Raw genomic sequence first — 20,576 nt, 5'->3', positions numbered from 1 at the left:
CAATTGTCAACAATTACATGGCCTCGTCGCAGGTTATCTTGCACTTTTAATTAACCACTTAGCAAAGCAAGAACATACACATGCCGCCATGACACTTTGAGTCACTTCCTTGTTTTAACCAACATGGTATCCTTCGCGAAATACCAAATTTTCCCACAACATAGAAATTATACTTCCTTGAGCTAGATAAGATCTCACTTCAACAAAGATGTACACAATCAGAATTTTGCAGCCAATCTCCAATTAGTGAGTTAAAAAAAAAAGCAATAACCAATCACTGATCTGATTAAAACCCTCAAATTTCTCCCCAACATGCTGATTACATTTAATTCATGGGAAATGGCCGATTCCTTGTCTTGAACGAAATGACCACATTTGCTCGCGCCACTGGATTGTCCTCAACTTGTGGTGATGGTCATATTAGTTTGGCCGCGGACCTCCACACCTGCGTTTACCCTTTTCGACGTGGTCGTGGCGATGAAGCTAAACAAAAAATGATCACGACACTTTTTTTTTTTTTTTTGGTGGAGCTGGCACACGTCGAGGCGCCCGCATGTTGCGCGGCGCTGTGGCGCGCGGCGGTCAGCGGGTCACTTCTTACAGCGTGCGGGCTATAAAGCGAGGGAGTGGCGCCGGGCTAAGCGCACTTGGAGAACAACTCGCTTCCAGCACGCACAACGCAGCTCAGGAGCGGCCGCTCAGCGCAACAACGCCATAAGAACATGATTAGCGCTTTATTGCCTCCGCCAATGCTGGGCGCGAGTATGTGCGGCACGCCCGTGGAAGGTGGTCCGGGCAGGAAGGACTTCGTATCCGCCTCGTGGATGGATCTTCTTGGCTTCCTAATGATCCGCTTCAAGAAGTTACACACCCACAGTTGTTAATGTTACTTGAACACCGGGAGAGTCACAGCTGCCTCAGGTAACATTGTTTGCACTTTATGTGCTCTTTTTAATGTCGGCGTCAGGATTTTAGGATGGTAGCTCGCACAATAGAAGTATATAAACCGATTTGTGTATATATCACCCCCCCTAAAAAAAAATACCTGTTTTTATCATCACACTGAGTAATTAAAAAGCGTAATTTACTCTTTACCCCAGCGAAACCTTTTTTTCTTTTGCTTGTGTTCTTTGAAATGCTTTTTTTTTTAAAAATCTTTTACTTTTGTAGTTGTCATTTGTCGTTTCGGCTATAAAAAGTGTACGTTTCCGGAATCTATCACAGAGTACTTTATGACTACAAGAAAGACAATACATTTTATGCAAGACCGATAATGTAATATATTTATTTATTTATGAACATATCACTGACTGTGATATGCTTTTGTAAAACGACCAATGAAATGGCGATGCCAATGCGCTTCCCGAGTGCTGTCGAGATTCCCTTGACCAGGCAATGAGTCAAACAATTGAATTAATCACACTCCTTTTCATTATTGGAAAGGGGAGGAGGGGGTACCCTCTTGCCTCAATTCTCTGTGCATGTGTGTAATACAATAATGAGAATGGATTACTATAGTATTATACATGTAAGCTAACTCTAATAAAAACTGATTGGACTTCACATTTTCAGATGGACAAAACACCTTCTCTGTGACCAGTCAGTGCAGCATGAGAGAGAGCAGCCTGTCCCCAAAGGACTGATTCATTTGCTCTGAGTCCCGTGTCGAGCGTCGAGCCGTGTGCGTCCTTGTGGATGATATTTGTCAACCTGGCATTGATCGCACGGGAATTGGGACAATCTGCCATCATGGGATTCGGCAACGACACCAACCAGACTCTCCCAGGGGAGAGCCGGTTGAGCCTGCACGTCGCCCTGCCACTCACGGCGCTGGTGAGCGTCATAATCCTCCTCACTGTTTTTGGAAATGTACTGGTGGTCATTGCTGTGTTTACAAGCCGGGCGCTGAGGGCGCCACAGAACCTCTTCCTGGTGTCTCTGGCATCGGCGGACATTTTAGTGGCCACCCTGGTGATGCCCTTCTCCTTGGCCAATGAGATCATGGGATATTGGTACTTTGGGGAGGTCTGGTGCGAGATCTATCTGGCCCTCGACGTTCTTTTCTGCACCGCCTCCATCGCACACCTCTGTGCCATCAGTCTGGACCGCTACTGGTCCATCACACAGGCCATCGAGTACAACCTGAAGAGGACGCCGCGCCGCATCAAGTGCATCATCTTCATCGTTTGGGTCATTGCAGCTGTCATCTCCTTCCCGCCCCTAATCACCATGGAGAAGGAAAACAGCAAGGAGGACCCCGTTTGCAAGATCAACAACGAAAAGTGGTACGTCATCTCCTCCTGCATCGGCTCCTTCTTCCTCCCCTGCGTCATCATGGTGCTGGTCTACGTCAGGATCTACCAGATCGCCAAAAAGAGGACGCGGGCGCCCCCGGGGGACCGCAAGCGGACAGACAAGTCGAACGCCGTCGCAACCTCCAATCAGAAGGAGAACGGGGTGGCGGCAGGTGAGGCCGAGAAGCTGAAGGAGCATGAGGATATCGAGCTGAAGGAAGGCGTCGGTGGCAAAGAAGGCGAGGTCAACGGCGTGGACATTGAGGAGTCGTCCTCTTCGGATCACAAAGTCAACAATCCCTGCTACATGAAGAAGAAAGCTGCCAAGGGCAGAAGTAAAATCAAACCAGGGGACAGTGAGGTGCAGAAGAAGAGCTCCAAAGGAAGCCGCTGGAAGGGCCGGCAGAATCGAGAGAAACGCTTCACCTTCGTCCTGGCGGTGGTCATCGGCGTGTTCGTCATCTGCTGGTTCCCCTTTTTCTTTACGTACATGCTGATGATGCTGTGCAAGTCGTGTCCCGTCCCAGATACCCTCTTCAAGTTCTTCTTCTGGTTCGGCTATTGCAACAGCGCGCTGAACCCCATCATCTACACCATCTTCAATAATGACTTCCGCAGATCCTTCAAGAAGATTCTGTGCAACAGGGATGCTAGACGATACGGATGATGGACTGAAGCTCTTGTAAATACCTTTTTTTTTTTTTTTCGCACATAACTGATATGATAAATCTAGAAATGTGCTCCCGGTGTGACTGCTTGGAGAGCAGCGGCGTGGCGTTGGTCGCCAAGCAAAAATATATGTGGGCCTGTGGCATGGCTCACGTCCACCAACCAAGACCATCTGAAGGAAAAAAGAAAAAAAATCAGTTTTGTGACGATGCTAACCGGTATCTGAAATAATCTGATCTGTACAATGTATATTCTTTTTTTTTTTTTTCTCACCTGAGAGGGCCGCCCCCCTGACACAATTGGAGAAGCTTTACACTGACCATCCGCTTGATTCCTGTTGATTTTTCAAAAGCATCTTCGACAACCGCCTCAGCACTGCGGAGCGCTCAGCACTAAATTTATTGTAAATGTCATTTTTATTTTTTTATAAACACATTCCCGTCAATGGCATTGTTTTATTTTGCTATAATTTGATGTATAAAACCTGTGTGAATATTGCTTCAAATCCTGTATTGTGCCATTTTGTACGATATGAAAATTGTCTGGTGTTGATGATGCTGATCAAAATATTGGAGAAATGGTGACACTCGAATAAAACCCATTCTCTGAAACTCATTCTAGGCTGCACGTTAACTTGTGATATCAATTTGGTGACGTTATCTCGCAGCAACGGATGAATACGCACGCGCACACACACGCAGTCTGAATTTATTACCAAAAATGACAGAGATCTGAAAATGGAAGCTGGGCTTTTATCTCTATCACATGGTACATGGTACTCTTAGATTCTAAGAGAAAAAAGTAAACCACCCGTGAGGCTGACCTTTACAAGCAATTAAAAAAGGAACCTCGTTAATGAGCCGGAATCCAACATGTGTAAATATTCTTGGGGCTGGAATTAATCATGTCGGGGATTAGATGGAGGCTGTTTTGTTGAATATTGTGCATTCTCCACAGCAAATAACATTTCTCATTATCTGGTTGGCTTCAGGGTTTCGAAGTTTATGAATCCAGAGCATGCGTGAAGCACTGGGAAGCGAGAAATCACAAAATAATGGTTCAGTTTCACTTTTGTGTTGCGGTGTATGTGTCATAAAGTAACAAGCTTGTCAAACCAGAATGTCTCTCGCGTTTCGCACCTCGCTCTGTCAAGCATAAAGAGACGGGTGGTGGGGAAAACAAAAGTGCAACGGTGAATACAGAGAATTTCGCTTTTCCCAGTAGAGGGAGTTTAAGTAAAAGTGTTCCGTCTGCCAGCCTCTGACTTTTTAACAAGGCCCTCCTCAGGAAGATCAATGGTGCTTGAGAGAGTTTCTCGGTTAATCCGTCTTGTGGCTGCACGTCTACATCATTTCAACATGTGGGCCTGTGAGAAAGAGGGCGGGGGGGTTAGAGGGGTAAAAATATGTATTTGAACATGTAAACAGTTGTCAGATGCTTCACTAGTTTGCCGAGTTCACTTCCTTGTTGCAGTAGCGGAGAGTGACTGAACTTCAACCTTAAAAACAGTATACAGCCACACGCGCATGCGCGCAAACACGTCGCCTCTGGGAATCAAATCGAAGCATGGATCATCATGTTAGACTGCACATCTGTCACCGGAAGGCTGAGCCGGGTGGCTGCAATTCAAAGAGACAGGAGGGGGGGGGGCAACGTGTCAACACGGCCGGCAAACTTTAAGGACAAGCTCTCATTTGTAGAATGAGACAAGGCGCAAAAGTTTCATTTGTAACGCATCTGAAAGCAAAAGGCTGATTTCATTTCTTTGCGCACGGATGTGGGAGGATGGGCGTGTCTCGGCTGTGTGCAAACGGTTCGTAGGTGTTGGGGTGAAAAGGACGCCGTTATGATGACTGTTAAGTGTGGCACCCACATACGACACAAACTGATGCGCATGTTTTTTTCCAGAGTGACATCCACCCATTTGGGAAGGTTTCAATGTGACTATTTACAGAGTCACCGATGACTCACTCTTGTTTTTTTTTTTTTCCTACTTATTAGTCCCACTTGAATATGGCAGTTTCACAGAGGTGTCTTTGCCGTGTGTGTGACCAGCACCATCCAGGAGTGTTTGAGGTGCAAGCAGCATCATTGCTCGCCGTTGGCTCATTTCTCCGAGAAGACTTTCAAGAAGTGTCTCAGGGCTATCATTTCAAATGGGATTCCGGTCTCATTAAGAGGAGCTGATTAGCTGTCAAGCCTCTGGGTATGATTGGAACCGCAAAACAATGCCGGGCCAGCAGATATTTCCCTGGAAAATAATTTGTCTAGACAAATCTATTTTCCAGGAGCTCATTATGATCGAGAGCAATCAGCTCTGATGGTCCCAGAGACCACGCTGCACTATGCAACGTGATTATTAGACCTGCCAGGCAATTCATTCTGGCTGAAGGAGAAACATGTTGCTGGCTTTCATGTCCCTGTTTGAAAATATTTTCAAAGTTGGAAGAGCGGGTGGTCGATTTTCAAAATAGGGCAGTTTTATGCCTGAAACATTTTGGCGACAATATGGATGAGGAATTTGTGATTACAGCTCGGGAATAAACAGCGAGTTTCTCAACTGATTGCAGGCAACTCCCAGGGTGACAGTAATAGAAAACCCATCGGAGCATGAGAAGAGATCACAGTCATCCTCTGACAGTAAGAAGCAGCGCTATAAAGTTGCACCTAGTGTTTACTTTTATTTAATCAAATGATTTTTTAACTGTCTCCATGGTAACGTGGTACTTCCACTGCTTTCTCATGTCACGTCCTCCTCCCCGGATAGAGCCCAGCTACTTGACGTCACCTGGCTGAAGTGCGGAATGTAAACGCTTGACTTAATTTCTCACTAATGCATACGACGCCTCAATATTCTTGCTTTGGCTGAAGGAACGGCTTGTAAAAAAGATGGAAATTCTAACCATTATAGATTCTATGCACAGACCAACATCAATGAGAGCGCCTTGCTTGAAAAGTAAGATTTTTAACCATTTCCGAGTCAACGCAAACGATTTTCAGAATTTTCACGATGAGTCGACTTTTCTCACCCGGTTGAATTTTTTTAAACCATCTGCTGCCTTGCTAACGCTGGTGTATGAAAACTTTGTTTTCACTAAACGGCCTGTTGGAAGTGTGCAGAAGAGCAAATTACGTAAAAGGAGATTTATGTCAGTCAAGGGACGTCTTCTGTTTTTGTTGGTTGACCATTTTAGATGCTAGCAATGGCTCTTTATATTAAACTGGCTCTGTTTCCACTTGAGCCTTGGCCAAGGATATTTAAAGGTTTCCATGTCCTTGAAAGTAAAACAAATATGTCCCCAAGACATTAAAAGTGCTGCGGTTTATTAAAAAAAATAAATAAAATCTTATAATAGCTCTACTGGAACCATTTTGAATTCACACACTAGAACCTTGTGAGTAATGTCAACTCAAAATGCCATTACTATAAAATGTATTTGATAGAATTGTGTCCATTTGGGCCATATCTAGTTTCAGACTGCTATCTATTTGAATGGGAAAACTAAATTAAATAATAAAAAAAAAAATATATATATATATATTGAATTTGTTTTGTTATGTGTTAAAGGGAAATGAATTTAATTGAGATTTTCAGTCAAAATGAAAAGAAAACATTTCTATTTAAATCATTTAAATTTAACAAGACACACAGGTTACAGGTAACTACACTTTATTTGCTGTCGGGTGCTGCATAAAGGGACGTGACGTGCAACCATAACGTGCATAGGAGAGCGACTCAGTAAAAGTAGATGAAGCATGTCAGTTGAATTTCTCCTTGAGGGATTTTAATCAGCATAAATATTTGAAAAAAAGGTGGACGACTCGACCTCTTTCTAGTGGACACGCAAACACACGGTGGCTATCGTTCATCAATCAGGAGTCAAGTGCTGTTTTAGCCGCTGATGACGGTGAAGGGTTGCATTAGAGCTTCTAATACGGTGGAAGATTTCAAAAAACAAAACAAAAAAAACACCATTCGGCGCATGCAGCAGTAATAACCAGCGATAAAAGCTCTCTTCCATGACTCTGCTGGACCCCGCGTGATAAAATCCCAGCTCTGTCCACCGATGATGGACAGCCCAGATGAATAGAAGTTTGTCTGGGTGAGAGCAGCGTGGAGGAGAGGGCAGCGCAAGTGGGAAGCTCTTGTGTTTGTAATGGTTGTCTAGTGCACGCTGATGGGCGGGCCGGTGGGCGTTTGAAGGAGTTTACATCCAAGCACTCTCTCGCTTCATGGACACAACAGTTTGGTAAATAGCTCCGCGTTTGTCATGCATATGCTTTAAAGACTCAGACGGACGATTATAACGGCTCGATTAGCTGTAGGTTTTATTAGTCTTTCTTTATTTCCCTTAGCGAGACCGAACGATTGCACAGAGCATCCAGAAAGTTGTCACGGTGCTTGTTTTGTTCAAGCCTTGTTTGTAAATGGGCTCGATTATACTCGTCAATAGGACATTTAATCAGAGATGGCTTTTTTGTGTTCTTAAATGTATTTTTGACATTTTGTTTTCGAGATATTTTCATTGATTGTTTTTATGTTTGACTTGTGAAAACTTTCACAATATGGATTTTACCCTCCGCTGTCATTCGTAGCTATGACGTTTCAGAAAGAAAATCCAACTGTTGTTGAACCAAATCCATAATTCATGAATATTACTAATATATATGATATATTATTTTATCGTAATAAAAACCTGATGTGCTACAGAAAAAAAATGAAGGCAGATTCTCAATCGAAAAAATCTAGAAAAGTTTACTCGCATTGCAGATTAAACAATTGATATGCTGTAGACCTTTTCCAGGTGTGCTGCATGCTTCCAGCTATGTTCCAACAATTTCGTGAAAACACTTTAAATTTCCAGCTCACTAAAAAAAAAAAAAAACATGCTTGGATGAGTTTGGTGTAGAAGACCTCGAAAGCCGTTATCTCAACTCATTTTTCCGAGTAAAGCATCACGGAAAAAGCTTTACAGTTTCCGGTAAATTGACCTCATTATTGGTGCTCGATTAAAAATAAAATTCCAGAGCGTAAACTTCCATAAACGGAGACAAATGGAACAAAAGTGCATCCGAGAGGATCATTCCACCCACTCCATTCAGGTCCATTAAACACAATTTATTTAACCCAATGAACTCATGTTCTTTTCGACTTGAGGTTTATTCTGATGTGGCGTTTAACGATGATGTTAATATTTTATTCAAACTGACAAACCGCTTTTCGTAAATGTGCATCTTCTAATATAAACAATAGAGTTAAATTCGAGCTTTTTAGTGTTCACTCAACAAAGGAATCAGTTCATGGACCATAAAAATAAATTTTTACAATAAAATGTTTGTTACGCCAATAAGTGACTGTAGTCTGCTTTTTCCCTGACGTCAGCTAATTCACATCCCACAACATTGCAGCTCTGCTTAGCTGATGACTTTTTAACATTTGCGCTTCTGTGTAGCCTGCTTCACGTGTAAACAAACAAAATGGCAGCTCTTCACCCTGATGGCTCACTCAAAAATGACTTGCTTGTGTAATTTTACACTTGACTGGTGGCCAGCCACTCCAGAGACATAACTATTTGGACGCAAGCAGTGGAAAAGTCCATTTTCTCCAAATATGTCCTCTTTAAGAAAAAAAAAAAATCCAATTTTTGTTTGTGCTGACTTGTTCTGCAACGATCGCTCACTAAGTGATGAGTTTGTCCAAATGGAGCCTTTTCGAAGCAGCGTAGTTTTTGCGTGAACGATCATAAAGAGCTTCCAGGAACAGGAATCTGATTTTGTTCTCCTTTCGTAACTGCTTCCCGTCGGATGGCCAACTGAAACCTATGGGACATTCAAACTCACAAATATTATTATTTTTTTTTTTTGTAGTGACAGTTTTCAAATCAGCCTTTAGGGTCCATGTTAGTTCTTGGTTGTTAAATTTTTGATGTGGAGGAAGCGAAACTCCCCCAAAAGAATGAGCGTCTCCTCAGATTGCGGCCTCCTTTAACGAGCGACGCCGTGCCTCATTTTGTCACCATTACATTAAATATACAGTAGTGCAAACAATTGGCGACATACTACGTTGGTATCCCGTGATCAGATTCCCACGAGGAACACGGGTCGAAGTGACATTCATCTTCGTTGTGGGACGAAGCATACGGCAAGGGCAGACGGGAGATGGTTGCGAAGGCAGATGACAGCAGCGGGAGCGAGCATGACAAAGAGCAGCAACAACAGAAGCAGCAAAGCACTCGATCTTGCCAAAACAAAGCGCTAATTGAGAGCAGTCGAGGTGCACGGGCCGCAGGTGTGTTTTATGCATCTGCGAGCGAGTAGGTGAGTTTTAGAGTGAGTACACAAACTACTTGGGAGCGGGGACACAAAGTCCATCTCATTTAGATGCTAAAGGCTTCCACTCCATTTGCACAACAAGATCTTGAAACCTCTTCACGGTCGAGCCCCGCTAATTCCTGAATATATCGCTTCCCACCCAAAATGCATTGTGAGCGTCCTCCTCTCATCCAGAAGTCCGCTGACTAAACCCCGCTGATGTGACTCCACCTCTTCCTTCCCATCAATAAGAATAATCCGATTTCCTTGGGACAAGATTCATGTTTCATATCAATGCCAGTGGTAAATTAGGCCGAAGCCCAGCCTCGGAAAATGGACATGAGGAAATATTTATGAGGAAAATGGGTTCGGTGGCTCGCAAAAACAAATGAAAGAAAAACCACCAGCGTTCTCTCTGGAATGCTGCGAGCCCAAAATGAACGCAGCAGACAAGTGACGTGTGCATGAATCAGTGGAGCGGATGGGAGCAAATGGGTTTTGGGAAGCAGACAATAGCCCAACATTGTGCATAATTAAAAAATAACAGCTGCTGGTGGTGTGTCACGCCAAGTGAGTGCCAGCGCATCTGCGCTTCCCTGACAGCCTTCATTTTCTTCAGTTCCAAACCATCAGACGAGGATCGTTATCAGGCACCGTTTGAATCAGGTGTGGAAGGGAGGAGGGAAACATCCAAAACATGTAGGATAGGGGCCCCTTCAATCTGCGGCACGGTGAACGACCGGTGAGCACGATGGCCTCACAGTGCAGAGGTCGTGGGTTCGATTCCAGCTCCGGCCTTCCTGTGTGGAGTTTGCATGTTCTCCCCCGTGCCTGCGTGGGTTTCCTCCGGGTACTCCGGTTTCCTCCCACGTTCCAAAAACATGCGTGGCAGGTTGATTGGACACTCTAAATTGCCCCTAGGTGTGAATGTGAGCGCAGATGGTTGTTTGTCTTTGTGTGCCCTGCGATTGGCTGGCAACCGGTTCAGGGTGTCCCCGCCGCCTACTGCCCGATGTCAGCTCGGATAGGCTCCAGCATCGCCCCCGCGACCCTAGTGAGGACAAGCGGTACAGATAATGGATGGATGGATGCTCGAATCTGAAAATGTTCTAGTGGTCAATCCTTCCGTTCGCTCCTTTCAGCTGTAACCAGTGATGGGAAAATGAAGCTTCAAGATGTTTCATGAACCAGTTGTTGTATTTTTTGACTCGTCTAGATGGCACTGTTGTTTTAAATAAAGGATTTAAAAAATGGCAAGTTAGTCTGCTTTTCAGCTCAATGTTGAACAGAGAGTGCCATCTACAGGAGTCCAAAAATACTACAACTGGTTCATGAAGCACATTTGAAGCTTCATTTACCCATCACTAGCTGTAACTAATTCTGCTTTTATTCCCTATTCTTCCCACTTCTATAACGATTTGAATGAAACTCCAAAAGCAGCAACATGCAGGCAAAGAAAATCCTGTTAGGGATGAATAAATTGAAACATTCAGTAGAGAAAGTGGAAAAAGGCGACAGCGTGGCTACGTATGAGCAACAGAGAGGTAGACGGGAGCCAGGAGAAGACCTGCTGCTGAATACTGATGCTGTAATTATGGAAGTTTTTGCATACAAAAAAACAGGCGGCGCTGGACCGCTGAGTGAGAAAACAAAGTGCGAGCTGAGCTTTGGGGAAAACCAAACATCTGGCACAGTCGCTCACTCCCGTCACGTTTTTCTGGCTCCTTGTTTGTTTCTTGGGGAATTGTCGGGGCCACGTGGGAGTGATGCGAGGGATACAGACATCAATCTCTCTAGCATGATGACGAACGAGTGGAGTTGTTCCCAGGACACGGACGGGTATTTATCAACAATTACGTGACATGACACTCAAACATGCATGTTCTGGTCATGTGTGTTTACTGTGGACTTGTTTGCATGAGCGCCGTCATCCGTCATTGAGATTTAGACAACAGCAAATTAAACCTGTCAACGGAGGATTATTTTGTCAAAATGGACTTGGACTGAGCTAGTTTGTAACACTTGGACACCCGCTGAGTTGTGAACGTCGTCGACAGTGTGTGCGGGCGTGCGCGTGTGCACGAGTGTATCCGTCGACAAGGATCCTGCTTCCACAGTAGTCGGTTCTCCCAGGATTTAAGCACAAGCATAAACAGCAAAGATTATTCCGGAGCTGCCCCCCCCCCCCCCCCCGCTCATCCAACTGGCCACGTCGCCTTCGCTCTCATCATCATGACTTCCCTCCTCGCGTTCTTTCACCCGCTTTATCACTTTCTCTGCTCCCATCGTCGCTCACGTCGATCCATCCTTTCGGTTCTCTCCTCCCCCGTCTTTCGCAGTCATTACCCTCCTGTCCTCATCTGTTTCTCCTCTTCCTCCCCCTGATTCTGGTGACCTCTCCTCCCCGGTGACCTGTTGATTAAGTGAGAACTTGCAGCAGAAGTATAATAACGGGGGACAGGGATTTTGCCACTGCCTGGTGATAATTGACACGCTGCCTGCTCACACACAGAAACACGCACGTTCACACTTTCAGAGCAGGTGCATTGAAGAGCGGACGGAGCACTTAAGTAGAGGTATGGCGTCAAATAAGTTGCTTCGTATCGCAGTTTGCAATCCAAATTGGTATTTTGTGGCTCATTTAAAAAAAAAAAAAAACGCAATTTGCTTTCATCACCTGAGTGAGGAAAAATCACCTCCATGGCGGCGAATAAGCTACTCATGATGAGGAAAGACGGAAAAGTCATGTTAATTGCTAAACTAACCTAAGAGTAACACGGATAGCATGTTTAACATCGCTTGGGTGATGGATTACACTTTTCACAGATGTCTGGCGAGAATCGCATTTAAGCGACAACGTCCAAATTGGAACAACAAAATAGCAGACAAATTCGTGAAGTGTCTCCAGAGAGAAACAAGAAAGGGAAATTAATAATCGTACATGAAATTGAAATTAGATGAATAACCAAATAGTATTAATATTTATAATATCAGCAATATCATTCGTTTGTTTTCACAATCAAATTTTGATTTTGACTTTTGAGTTCTTCACGATAAATGTTCTGAAATTTCATCACATTAGATATTTTCTTTTATTTTTTTTTGCTAGTCAAGGATTAGACTATGTTATATATAGGGTGAACATAAGAAAGAAAAAAACTCTTGTTTTGAAACCTTTGAGACTTTTCTCTGATGATAATAAATTCAACTTAATACGCCCAAAAAAATTTTCATTTATTGAATTGTTATATTTTTATTGTTTAATAAAACCCTTGCAAAAATCCTTGGGATTAACCTGTAAAATAAATACATAAATTGCTCCTCAAATTTGGAAATTGCGCCTCAAATTAAGTTATATAACTCATTCACTACCAGCCGAGTAAAAAAAAAAAAAAAATGGTTATCTATCTATTCCAGTGACATATAGTGACAGGTAGAACAATGACATGCTCTTCCACAAGATGGCAGATGGTCCAATTAACCTTTGTGTCCACCTGTTGTCATTCTTACAAGAGCCTTTAAAGGACAGTAACAAAGTATTTGTACTTTGTTATTTCCCACCACTGCACATACGATGCATACAGAAAAGACACACACACACACGTAGAGACAGACATGCACTCAGTCAGACACGTGCGCACAGAAAGAGGCACTCTGACACCGCCAAAGCAGGTGCATTGAGCAGCTGGCAGGTAATGGCGCCAATGCATTTGCCGGACAGGAAACATGAGGTCACCTGAAGCGAATTCAATTGCAGGAACCTTGCGCGCAATTTGAGGGCGCTCCCAATGGCGCTTCCTCCATACTCCCATTACGGTGCTATTTTGCAGGGGGATGATGAACTTGGCTTTGCGGTGTGACACAGTAGAGATGCGATACTAAGAAACATGCATATCCTGTAATGGCACAATTAAGATGAAAGTGTAAATGTAAAACGGGAGAAATTATCATTTTGCTTGTTTTTTTTTAGAGCAGACGTCTTCAAAATCATGGATTATGCATGTCATTTTTCAGACCTAACGGGGAGATGCGAATGTTTTCGCAGAGAGGGAGGCCTGTCAGTCATCAGACAATAGGCAATTGTTTGCCTGAGTGTTGGTGAGGAGCACAGCCTGCGCGTGTGCCATGTACGATGTGCACTCTGGTGAGTAAGTGGTACCTTCAAGTATGAACACGTATCATTTGACGGACCAAAAACGTACACCAAAGTTCAACCAATTTTTTCAGTCCAAACCATCGACTGTCATTGGCCTTTGTGATGTCCGCTGCACCTTTTGTTATGTTCGGGTATTGCAACCGGTGTGTCGTGGCACAAGAATGAGAGAGCATCATGTGTGATGTGTTGCTCTTGTGCGGCGAATTTAAACGGAATGAGAGGAGGCGCTTTGATTGGCAGCGAATCAAGTGAGCTGTTCATGCCCACAACGGCGCAAAACACCTTTTTTTTTAACTGCAACTTTGTATTTACCCTGATGACTTGTACACTCACAAATAGCGTGAAACATTATATTTATATTAAACTTTTATCGACCTAAAACACACTTATTTTCTACGCTTTTGTTCCTATTTAGCATTATCCTGGAATCAGAGATTTTCAGTGCTCTAATTTGACAGGAATATATTTTCTTCATGAATAAATTTTGCTTTAGAAGCGCTGTATTGTAGGTATTGAGAATATTTTTTTTTAAAGATTATTTTACTCGTCTCTGTCTATCAGAGCACAGCGTGATAGATAACAAACAAAGGTGGTTGAAGGAAGACACTGGCGTAATGTTGGCTTGACGTCAGACAATTAGGAGAAGGAATAAGACATTACTGCCTCACTCAAATTCCATGAAGACACAAATGTTCATTCTGCGTGCATACAAATGTACAATTAAGGAACTGCGACTGGCCACACTCCCGCATACATTACTACAGTGAATAGCAAAGCTTTGCGTGCCGATTCAGGCGACAGTATAACACATATTATTAATGCAGGTTATGTTTTTGGTTAATGTGATTTGTGTCACACAGCTAGACAGTTGTTTTATGCATCCAACTAATCATGTGTTGACAGTATTATTTAACACACCGCTCCTTGTTGTAACTCCACATTAGCCTTGATCTCTGGAGGGTTCCAACGCTAAGATGAGTTAAAAAAAAAAAAAAAAAAATCTAATTTGCAGCAACGACTTCATCATGTGACACCTCGGCTGCTGTAAAATCCGCTTGCACCTTACATATTGTGTTGCATGTATTGCTCCCAGTGGGGGATTTTACCCGTGTCGAGTTCCCGCCAGCATTAACATCCCCCACTGCACCCATTCAGCACACTACACTAATAGAGCACCTTTCATGTCAAATGGAACAAATGGAATAGTCGTCAGGATGCACAGAGTTTGAAATAGTACACAGATTGCTGCCTTTCTCTAATGGGATAAGCAGCTATTTCATCAATGTGTGGCATTTTGCTCTTGACTGAGGAAAACGATGTGAAATGGAGAGTGGTAAATGGGAACGGCATGATTTTTTTTTTTTTTTTTTTCACAAATCTTAATCCTGCTGGAATAGCATCATGTTCTTGCCTGCCAAAAAAGACAGAAAATGGTTCTTTGTATGTGTGGACAGCTTTTACTTCAGGAAAGATTTGTTAAAAAAAAATGGCTTCACTAGCTTTTTAACCAACCAGAACATACTTTTTGTCATACTATCCACTTGCAAACATAATTTTAAATCCCTGAAATTGAATGAAATTAGTCAGTCGAAATAAACCAACAACCCCTCCCAAAATGATTAAAACAAACAAACTAACAACAATGAAAAAAATACAAATTAATGAACATTTTACACCTCTCATCAAGATAGCTGAAGGAGGATATCCAATCACACGCTGAGGTGGCATACAAATAATTGCCTGTAAATACTTTCCATGTGGATCATACTCAAAAGTTTTGGTACTTTTGTGCCATTTAATGGAAATTCTCTGAAAAGTACCAATACATATTTAGACCGAACAAACCCTGGCAGAGTTAAATGTTGAAAGCCTAAAATTTTGTTTAATTTCCTTTCTGTCTTAAATAATTTTGCTCTTTTTAATTCAACTAACAAATTAGGTTTGGAATAGATTAAAATTGTGGATTGTCACGCTCATCCAGATGTGATGTTTTCCCGTTGATTTTCTGGTCAGCTTTCTTCTGTTGTATTTGAACAGTGAAATGACAGGGTGGATATAAAAAAAATAATTTGTGAGCAACATGCGTCACCACTTTCATCTTGTTTGGACACTTTTGATGTGCTTTTATGACTTTCTGTGAGTTCGACTTTGGTACAGAGTACAGTCCACGTGTCCGTGTGGGTCAATGAAGCATCACGGGGACAGTGAGTTCACTCAAGGATGATTTTGCAAGGCTGGTTGTGACTTTTCACCACTTTCCTTGACTTTTCACTAATACGTGTGAATGGCTATCGTTAAAATATTTTCATTGCAGACGCAATATCATTTTGCTCAGAGCCATTCACAAATAAGAAGCTTATACGACCAAGTGCAGAATTAACAGAAAAAACGGACAGGAACAATTATAAGGTAATTTATAAATATATTAACTGCAACAAAGAGGAAATAAACAGAGTACTTTAATATACTGTAGGTCTGTACATGAGCAGTTAGCCTAATGAAACCACACACTTCTATACACCTGCGTTCAAAATAAAGTACACACTTGACCTAAAATAAATGTTTATGAAATTAGAAACACTCACAAAGACGAAAGTCTTCCGAGGCTCCGGTGTTTTGGAGTACGTTTACCACGTCATGAGCTACTCTTATGCAAATACGACAGCATTTTCTATTCTTTTTCTTCGGCAGTCAAAGATCCACTATTGAAACAGATGCGCTAACATCAACGACTTCGAAAACGATCCACAAAAAGAAGAGTTCTTACTCTCACACTTTTTATCAGTATTTTTAACAGCATTTGTCCTCTGTCTTAACGAAGTTGACTGGTTATGGAATCATTTGGAAACAATTTCTTCCTGGCAAACACTAAATTTGCAATAGCTGAGGACATAAAAAAAAAAAAATCTCTTCCCATAACTTGAAACCCAAACCTGACAAAACTGCTTGAACAGCCACCCTGGCTGAATATTGCACAAAAAAAATGACCACAGCTAAAAATCACAACCACCCTACCCTGAGAACGGACAAACCTTGCCTGATCTCAGAAGCGAAGCAAGGTTGGGCCTGGTTAGCATTCATGGTCTGAATGAGCAGCAGTTTGAAATGACTTTACAGGTGTATGTTGTGTTTACACTTATGGATGCTACAAACTCGCAGTCACGCTAATTAATGGTTGAAATTTCTTTTACACATGATTCTTTCCTCTTCTCTTGTTCCCAGGACTCCCTATGAGGTAGCCTCTTTTGTTCCCGATTGATTTTCTGCCTCCGCTTGTGGGCTAATGGACAAGATCAGATTCACGAACGCTTTAAGGGTGGCTGTCCTTAACCTTCAGCGCATTTGCCGGCAGCAGCTACTGGCATTTAGTGTAATTCATTAACGCAAAGACAACAGGGGGATTGGTATCAACTCTGCCAGGTTAAGATTAAAGCTCTCATTACATAATGCGGCCAGCAAAGCTGAGATGACATCTCAGCGTCACGCTGACTGCACCCGTCATGACACAGTGCTCCAATTTGAATGCATTTATGCTTTATTGGCCAATACATGTACATTGTATGTCTCTTATGTGAGAAAATTGATTTCCGCTTTCTGCTCCATTTTGTTTTACATCGAAGACCTGGACCAAAAATACAATTCACTTAATGCTGCACAATCAGTGATTGTAAAGCTGACTAAAATAAACACTATGCCTGATTAAACCAGTACGTCAGCTCCCTCAAACTGCCCGTGAAGCAGAGCAAATGTCACAGATGTGAATTGATTTGGTTAATATATAACAACATAACACATAATCCCCCAGACGTGGTACAAATATGAAGAGCATTATCGTGGCACTCACAAAGAGGTGCCAAACGCACGTCTTAGGCATAAATGTTGCTAATTCTGTGTCACTTCTCACTTGCCTGAGGTCCCTCCACCTATTTTTGTCTCGGGATCTGTTCATTTCTTTCTCTTTAGCTTCTGTTGCTTTTTCACTTTGTTTCTGTTTTCTAGTCTACACTGAACCATATTTACGAGTTCATATTTACGAAGCTTGGAGTAAAAAGTTGTGTGTGCGCTGTTGGGTGCCATTCACTTGAGTGAGAGGTCTCCAGCCCCATCTCGACAATGGCCGTGGCCTCCGCCTCAGGGGTGGCGGCTTTGGGCGGCCGCCGGTTAGCTTTGGACTCCGGAGAGTCAAGACAACGAGCCGTTGACGAGTGTCGTCCAAATGAATTAGCGTGAGCACTCCGTTCAAAATGAATGTAAACTGTCTAATTGTCGATATGTGAAAGCGTCTATGCATTCGATGGTTCGTACTCTCGCCACAAGATGCAACGGCAATGAAAAATTTACAACTTGCGCAAAAACATTCGGAGAAACTCGACACTTAAGAAATGTAATCGCATAAATACATGACGAGAGCGTGAATCATGCAACACAGGGTTGCGCAGTCCAGTTGATCTCACCCCATCCTGCCTCTCGCGCTTGATGTAATGGACGTGTGGTGCGGTGCCCGACGAAGCGAAGCGGTGTGGTGGGCAGCTGTTTGGGCCGAATGGAAAAGCGCCATTAGAAAACAGTTCTATCAGCATGGATGCCATTTATTTACAGAACGGCCACAAGAGGACGCCAGGGACTGGTTTTGATGACTGGTATCGGTCGCTTTTGTGAAACCTCGATACCTTGAAATAAGGCTGATATCGGACAGATACTTGGTAGTTTCCACTCCATATTAGAAATGATTGACACCTCGTTACTCACACCTTTGTCTGCGATTGGTTGTTTCTGATGGTATGCAGGCACAAGATGGGGACAGAAAGGATTTCATTTTCTCACAGGTCATTGTATTCATGTAGCCCAAAACTGTTAAGAAATGCTCAACAATATGTCCTGAAAGTATTTCTTTCTAACACAAAACAAACAAGCTTGCTGTAATTGGGATAAGTGGCCCGCTCGCAATCTTTCCACCAGCAGCCAGAAACGATTTGCACAATGGAGAGATGTTGAGCAGGTGTAATTAGGGATTAGTGCATTGTCATTTTGTGTTTTTTTTTTTTTTTTTAATTTCCATAAACAAAGCTCTTTCTTCTGGGGCGCGCGGCAACCTATTTGCCTTTGCATTGTACTTTCTTTCTTTTCTTTTCTCCGTTTCACTCCAACTTTGACGACATGCGGTTGCTCAGTTCAGCCAGCTGTTTCGCTCATTCGTTAATTCAGTTTTTGTTCTCTATATGTGCATCCTCCCTGCGGAGGGTTTTATTGCTCTCTTACTCCTTTTGTTCTCAATATGAAGAAGCCGTGGAAACCTTCAAAAGCCATCAGACAAATGAGTTTTAACAGCATGCTTGAATGTTTGTTGATTTTTAATGATGAAATATTGAAGTCACATTGTAGACTTGCCTGCAGGCAGGTGCCCCCCCCCAGTTTAGCATGAGCTCGTTTTTCTTTTTTTTTTTTTTTTCTTCAAAGCTCCAATTTCTGCCCGCATTCTTTAATTTAGTTTACCAAATGAAATATTTCATCACATGCCAAGCTGCACCTTGTAATTCCCTCCTTCCTTCAGTCGTCGTGTAAGGCAGGAGGATGTCATTACTCACCTATTCCACCGGAGAATAGACGGAGATGATTCTCAAAATGTGAGACACAATTGGTCACGTTTAACAAAAGAAAGACGTTGGTTTTGCGTGTGATAAATTCATACCCTCACTCAACGTTATTACATTACCATTGTATACAATCATGTATGTATGATGTAGTTCATCATGGCTAAGCTTGGAAGCAAGAAAAAGTAGGAATTGGCCTCACATATGACTTGTTGGTTCTGTCACAGTTTTCTCGCCAGGACACCAAATGAGCTTTTTTTTCCTTCCCATCCTTCTCTTTCTCTTGAGTCCTCTCTTGTTGTGAAGTCATGAATTTGTAATGCGAGGCCAGCGAAGGACGAGAGAACATCGACCGAATGGAAATGTGTATCGGATTAGACATCGTCGCAGTGCATTAACCTTGCTAGGTGACCATGCACGGACACAAACTGAGCTCTAATAAGGTGCGAGGACGCAAGCAGTCAACACATCGGCCCCCCTCTGGGCCAAACGTGCTTCCAGTCTAAATAAAGTTTTTGTTTTGATTTCCCCGCAATGTTTTACATATTATATAATTAATTCAGACACTTCATTAGGTACACCTGTCTAAAGCCAATAACTCAATTCAACTCAATGCCATTAATATTTTTTCACAGTAGCTGCAAGCGCTGTCTGAAAAAAATATATAGCTATCCGACTCCAGAGTTTTTCGGTTGTTTTTTGCGGTTGGATTTGGCATTGCAAACTTGAAGATTTTCTTTCCCTCCCCGGGTCAACTCCTTTACTGCCAGCGTCGACTTTTTGACGTATATATCCGTCAACGGGAGTGAACAAGTTAAGAAGGGTTTGGGCTTGACCGGCTGAGAAAAAAAAAATAAAAATCATGACTTCACTTGAGAGGTTCCGTTGTTATATAAATATACATTTATATTCTATATTGCTCGCAAAATTCACAGATTATTGACTGAAATGAACAAATTCTATTGAAAGTTAAATATGCATGTTCTAATCCCTTGATGGAGCCATTCATCAAATATTCACGTTTGAGTTATTATCACACATATCATCACATAGTCGGGGACGGTGCTGAATATAATTTTGCTGCTCTCTTGCTTGAAGACATGAGCAACTTTATAAGACAATACTTCAGCATATTGCAAGTGCCCTCTGGTAATGGCAACCAACGCCAGCTAATGTAGGTCTAATTTGAATTTTGTGAGGCTCATTATATTAAAAAAAAATAAATAAAAATCACCACGAGGCTCTGATGTCATTAGAGCAGTCTGGATTATTCATTGTTGATTATTGCCAGGGGTCCGTCTGTCTCGTTGCTAATGTTGTGCCACTAAATGGATGCATTCACTCAAAGCAAAGAAGTGACTTGTCATGCGGAAGAATCATTCAGGATAAAATATTTCAAAGGCTCTGTGCGAGGCCACTTCCTTTTTCCTTGATGCTGTGGTGTTTTAAAATTAAGTACTCACATTTTTGATGCACTTTTAGACAACTACCAAAATAATTCCACACAAAAAGGAAGTAGAACACTTCCAAAAAAAAAAAGATTAACTGAAGAAG

At 42.5% G+C, this 20,576-nt stretch overlaps 1 protein-coding gene across 1 annotated transcript; it reads left to right on the top strand.

The window, feature by feature from the left end:
* Nucleotides 1-656: 656 nt before the first annotated feature.
* Nucleotides 657-3,578, top strand: adra2a (adrenoceptor alpha 2A). Its single transcript, XM_088302598.1, has 2 exons — nucleotides 657-921; nucleotides 1,573-3,578. The coding sequence occupies exon 2, from the start codon at nucleotides 1,696-1,698 to the stop codon at nucleotides 2,959-2,961; it is 1,266 nt and encodes a 421-aa protein (XP_088158724.1). The 5' UTR covers nucleotides 657-921; nucleotides 1,573-1,695; the 3' UTR covers nucleotides 2,962-3,578.
* The last annotated feature ends 16,998 nt before the right edge of the window (nucleotides 3,579-20,576 follow it).

Source organism: Idiotropiscis lumnitzeri, chromosome 8, assembly GCF_059441095.1.
Source record: "Idiotropiscis lumnitzeri isolate Australia: NSW breed Sydney's pygmy pipehorse chromosome 8, RoL_Ilum_1.0, whole genome shotgun sequence".
NCBI classification, from domain to species: domain Eukaryota; kingdom Metazoa; phylum Chordata; class Actinopteri; order Syngnathiformes; family Syngnathidae; genus Idiotropiscis; species Idiotropiscis lumnitzeri.
This window is presented reverse-complemented; position numbering and strand designations above follow the sequence as displayed.